This window comes from Triticum aestivum, chromosome 2B, assembly GCF_018294505.1.
Source record: "Triticum aestivum cultivar Chinese Spring chromosome 2B, IWGSC CS RefSeq v2.1, whole genome shotgun sequence".
NCBI lineage: Eukaryota > Viridiplantae > Streptophyta > Magnoliopsida > Poales > Poaceae > Triticum > Triticum aestivum.
In genome coordinates, this window is record NC_057798.1 from 66,068,446 (window position 1) to 66,074,253 (window position 5,808).

The following is a 5,808-nucleotide window of genomic DNA, read 5'->3' on the forward strand; positions in this document are numbered from 1 at the left end:
AAGTCAGGTAACTGGTGGATGCATTCATTTCAACGGTTTCATTCAACCACATATGCACTGCATATTCTTTTGACTGAAATGGGGTAAGGTGGTGGTGCATGTCAAGCAAGGCCCCTCTTCAGAAAGTGTATTTAATCGCATTCAACCAAGTTTATGACTCGTGTGTCTGTTACCACTGCACCTACACCTTTGTGTCGGTCAGTCAGGAAGTAACTGCATTTTCATGGATATAGAGTACTGCACTTTCAGTCAACCACTCACTCACCCCCACTGCCCTTCCACTGCACCTAGGCTATAAGATCGAGATGAGATGAGAGTGGGTTGAGCACCCTCCTTGGATATTTGTAAGGCAGAGTGAACTGAAGATGGGTCTCAGCTCAAGCCTAGTGCCGGTGACATCTGCACTGCTCCTCTTCTGCTGCCTCACTGCTGGTAACAAACTGCGAAATTCCCATCCTTCATTTCCGTGTCAAATGCATCGAGATCGTCGATCTCAAGTAGAGTACATTTTTCAGACGGTTTGCCCAATCTGCCGCCATGGCAGGGAATGCTGCCGCTAATGGCAGCGGTGGTCTGAGGCTGAACTACTACTCCGAGAGCTGCCCGAGGGCGGAGCAGATCGTGAAGGAGCAGGTGAGGAGGCTGTACGAGGAGCACGGCAACACGGCCGTGTCGTGGCTCCGGGCCCTCTTCCACGACCGCACTGTCAAATCCTGCGACGCGTCGCTGCTCCTGGAGACCGATGCCGCCACGGGCCTCGTCTCCGAGCAGGCCTCCCCGAGGAGCTTCGGCATGCGCAACTTCAAGTACGTGGGCGCCATCAAGTCCGCCCTGGAGCGCGAGTGCCCGGGCACCGTCTCCTGCGCGGACCTCCTCGCGCTGGCCGCCCGGGACGGCGCGGCCATGCTGGGCGGGCCGGCGGCGATCCCGATGCGGACGGGGCGGCGGGACGCCACGGAGAGCCAGTACGGCGAGGTGGAGCGGTACATCCCGAACCACAACGACACGGTGTCGGCGGTGCTGTCCCGGTTCGCGGCCATGGGGCTGGACGCCGAGGCCGTGGTGGCTCTGCTGGGCGCGCACTCCGTGGGCCGCGTCCACTGCAGCAACCTGGTGGCGCGGATGTACCCGGCGGTGGACGGCGGCATCGAGCCGGCGTACGGCGCGTACCTGCGGGGCAGGTGCCCGACGGCGGAGGCGAGGGAGGACACCCGCGACGTGGCGTACGCGCGCAACGACCGCGCCACGCCCATGGTGCTCGACAACATGTACCACAAGAACCTGCTGAAAGGCCGGGGCCTGCTGCTCGTGGACCAGAGGCTCGCCTCCGACCCGCGCACGGCGCCGTTCGTGAAGAAGATGGCCGCTGACAACGGGTACTTTCGTGAGACGATCGCGGCGGCGCTGGTGAGGATGTCGGAGAACGGGCCGCTCACCGGCGGGCAGGGGGAGGTCAGGAGGGACTGCAGGTTCGTCAACGCTAAGTGAGAGCTAGTGATCAGTGGCTCCCTAGTGCAAGACGTGATGGTGTGTGTATGTACTATGTGCTCGTGGCGTGGGGCACCCCCATGTATCATGTGCGTTTGCATGCTTGCTGTATGAGTGTGCATGCTGCCTGCCTGTACCTGATGGATATGCCGTAGTACGAGTTTACTATGAGTGGGCAGGGGGAGGTCAGGAAGGACTGCAGGTTCGTCAACACCAAGTAAGAGCTGAGCTTAGTCAGCGACGTGGCCTAGTGGCAAGACGTAACCGTGCGTGTGCGTGTGCATGTGTATGTGGTCGTGGCATGGGGCAATAATAATTCAGAGGAAGTGATGAAGGGACCATGTATCATGTGTGCGTGTGCGTGTGCGTGTGCGTGCTTGGCTTGCTGTATGAGCATGCATGCTGCCTGCCTGTACCGGATGGATATGCGTTATCCGAATTCGCTGTAGTTTTCAACGACTGCAACACTGACGTCTCGAAATGGAATTCTGCCGACCTACCTACAAACAAGTAGCACGATAGTATGGCAGGAGGCATTGATGAACTAAGAGCATCTCCAGCAAGGCCGCCTCGGCGCGAACCGGCGCAAGTTTGGCGCTTGGAGGCGTCTCGGTCCCCAGTCGTCGCCCACAAGGTCGCCCTGGGTTCAGCGAAATTACGTAGAAACTTGTGCAAACTCGGCGATCTGATTCGAACTCGGCGAAATTTTATTGAAATTTGTAAAAAAAAAAGTAAAAACATGCAAACTACGCCGCTAGCCACTACTTCCCGGCCACTGCCCGTCATCTACATGCCGAGAAACCTGTAGAAGCGGGTGTAGTCGCCGCCGCCGTTGTCGTCGTCGTCACGGGCCCCGCTGGAGCCACCCCCGCCCCTGCTGCAACCCTGCCCAGGGTCGCCGAAGCGCGGCCGGGAGCTGGACGGCCATGCCTCGTCCTCATCGTCACTTTCGAGGACGATGACGCCGCGCTCCTCGCGGCGGCATCGCCGGTCCTGGAGTTCCGCGTACGCCTGGCGGTGGTGGCGCACCTGCTCGCGGACGTAGTCCTCCTTCGCCCATTTTAGGGCGGACTCGTCGTCGAGAGCCACCATGTCGGCATGCTCCGGCTTCACGGGGAGCAGGCCCGGCTCGGGCTTCGGCCGGACCAAGCGAAGGGAGCGCGGGGAGGGGCGGGCACCCTCGTTGATTACGAGGGCGCCACTGCGGGTGCGGCGCCGCTGCGGCGTCTCCTCCGGCTCTGGCTTGACGGGGCGGAGAGCCGGCGAGCCGGAGGAGAGCGAGCCGGAGCCCGACGTCGAGGACGTCGGCTCCATTCATCGCGGCATCCAGGAACTGCCGCGGCGGCGAGAGAAGGACGGCCACGTCGGGTACTCGAGGCGCGGCACGTTGCCGGTCTCAATGTGGTCGATGACGGCCTCGAGGGTGCGGCCGGGGACGTCCCACCACTCGCGCCGTCCTTCAGCGTTGAGGCGGCCGCGGGAAATGACGTCGTTGACAGAGGCGATCTGCTCCTCGCGGTGGCGCTCGAAGTACATCGTCCATAGCGTTTCGCTGTTGGACGAGTACCTCGACTGGTTCCGCTGCTTCTCCTTCAGGGAGGAGCGAATGCGGGCGATCTCCGGCCGCCGTGCCGCCCCTTCTGGCACCGGCGGCACCGGAACGCCGCCGGCGCTCAGCATCCACGCCTCCGGTACGCGCATGTCAGGGGGCGCCGGGTACTCGGCCTCGTAGAGGAGGCGCGCCTCCGGCTCTTGGAGGCGTCGGTGGCCGAAGCCGTTCACCGCTACACAATCGCCTGGGAACCTCTCGACCATCTTTTGCTTTGCTCGTCGGCGGGAAGGGGGGAGATGGTTTTTGCGAGAGTGGGAGGGTGTGGCGTTCACCGACGGGGAGTGGGCGCCTTTTATAGTCCAAGCGGGGCGGCGGGGAGGCGGCATGCCGGGCAACGCATGCCGGGAGCGGGCGGGACGCGCGTCGGCGGCGCCTTCACTACGCCGTCCGTGAGGCATCAATGGAGCATAATTGTAGGCTGACCGACGCGGCAGCCTTGCTAGCCTTGGCATTGATTCCCGAGGGAACCGAGACGATGAGGGCGACGAAGCGGCGTCTCGCTGACTAGGCGGGCCCGCCCCCTGTTCGCGCCAAAACCGCTCGCCCCGGCGCCCCCGGGCGCCCCCAGTGCGTCGGGTTCGGCCTGGGTCCACCGACACTAACTTTGGCCCAAACCGGCGAAAAACGCGCTCTTCGGGGCGCGACTGGGCCGTTTTTTCGGCGCCGACGTGAAAAAATTGCCTTGGGGGGCCGTGTTGGGGGCGTGGCTGGAGATGCTCTAAACTCGCCTGATCCAGCGGAGTAAATTAACTTTGAGGCTTAGGTTTGCGAAAAACACTAGGATACAGTTTCCTGCAAAAAACACCACGTCTTTCGTAATTGTTTTGCAAAAAAGCACTGATCGGCGGATCGGGCCGTGTTAAGTGCTACTATGGCAGGTGGGGCCTGTTTTTCGCCTATGTGGCACTCCAGGCCGCCCCGAAAGCCGTCAGACGGTGTTAGACGGCGCCGTTCGGTCCTCCCGGTCAAACGAGTGAACCGTTACTCCTCTTATCCACTCTACACGCTCGCCCCTCTCTGGCTATGTTGCTCTCTCTCGCTCTATTCTTGCTTGCCGCATCCGCCGCCGCCGCCGCAGCGCCATGGTGTCGTGGAGTTATGGGTCGGATAGTAGCAAGCACACCGTTGAGTACATGAGCTCGGCTTCCGACGACAGCACCATTAAGATCAGTTCTCAGAGTTAGGGTTAGGGTTAGCGTTTGATATTTGGGGATTTCTCGAATGAGCTTGTTCACGTTGTGGATCAAATCTCTGGCATACCTTTGCACTCCATGTGCCTTCTAGCACTGAAAACTTAGATTTCCAATGCCCTGAGACTGAGTTGCATGTTTTGTGCCATGGACATGGGAAGGCTGCAGAGAGGCGTGTTGCTTTCGAAGGGGTTCACACTGGCGGGAGGTTTCTTTGTTGTGCAGAGAAGGTATGGTTTCAATTGAACTACTTGGAAGTTGTGGATTTACCGAATAGATCTATCATTTGTTTACCATGGATATGTATTGTGGAAGCAATCATTGTATTATATTGTGAAGTTAGGACAGTGGATGCATTCATTGTTTACTTTGCCAACATTGTTTAGTCTGGATCTAGCAACATTGTTTAGTTAGGTCATTTTGTTAACTCTGGCATGTAATCTAGCCTATCATTCTAAGCAATTAACTATTATGTATTTCTTTATGTTAATACTATTTTTTCAGGAAGGTAAAAACCGTGGGAGTTAATTGCATGGAAGTACCACACTTCGACACACTGTAACGGATTAGTACCACTAGTCATATTTTTTTGCATGTAAGTACCATCGCTGAAAAATGGAGGAGGGTAAAGATATGAGCACATGAAGAGGCATGCAAAATTTCAACTCATTTGGATACTCCTAGCTAGTACTTCCTTCACAATGGCTTATGTCTGACAAAAACTTTGAAAATTCATTGAGGAAGATTCACTAGGCAAATGAAGTTGAATTTTGGCATGTGGCAATGATTTGGACAGGGAAGAATGCCCAAAAAGTTTGGGATCAAACAAGATAAGCTAAATGACACTTCCTTCACAAAGTGCCATTCTGGACAAAATAGAAAAAGGAATATTGGGGAATTATTTTTGAACTGGCCAAGAAAGGATTTTGACATATTTGAGCAAGATATGACCCAAACAGTTTATGAGAATTATTTGGAAATTTTAGGATGGAGAGAAATATAGGTTGCTTCACAACCTAGGGCAAACAGGGTTATTCCCTTTACAGAAAAAGGAATATTCCTGAAAAAAGAATTATGGAGTTGGGCTAGGATGGAAATGGCATGATCTTGAAATGAGTTTGAGAATGATGAACCACTTGGGAGAAGAAGAAATGATGATCTCCCGGGTTTCAAGTCCACGGATCCACTCCGAAAAAAAAACAGAGCAAAAATCAAATGAAGCAAAAAGAAAAAGAAAGGGCAAAAAACCAGGCTGTTACAATTTATTTTCCTGATGGTATATTCATCTCATTAGGAAGGCCCTATTGTGTGGCTTTGGTCTTCCTAATTTTTGTGTGGATTTTTTTTCTTTCTTATTAGCTTTGTCAAACAATGATTATCCTAGCGCAAGATCAACTCATGGATATTTCCTTGTTGTACATATTTCCATTTTGAAATAGTAGACCTTTCTCCATTGTTGAGATGTTGATAGGGCAAGTTTAATTCATGGTTTATTTTGCCAGAACTAAGATTAGCCTG

General features: G+C 55.3%; 1 protein-coding gene across 2 annotated transcripts; it reads left to right on the forward strand.

Annotated features, from left to right (window-relative positions):
* Positions 1-225: 225 nt before the first annotated feature.
* Positions 226-1,663, forward strand: LOC123040478 (peroxidase 21). Of its 2 annotated transcripts, none has more exons than XM_044463316.1 (2): positions 226-432; positions 516-1,663. In XM_044463316.1, exon 2 carries the CDS (start codon positions 538-540, stop codon positions 1,486-1,488), a length of 951 nt encoding a protein of 316 aa, XP_044319251.1. In that variant the 5' UTR covers positions 226-432; positions 516-537; the 3' UTR covers positions 1,489-1,663. The 2 variants fall into 2 exon arrangements, with proteins under 2 accessions (XP_044319251.1, XP_044319249.1); XM_044463314.1 differs by having other exon boundaries at positions 229-432; positions 545-1,663.
* Positions 1,664-5,808: the final 4,145 nt, after the last annotated feature.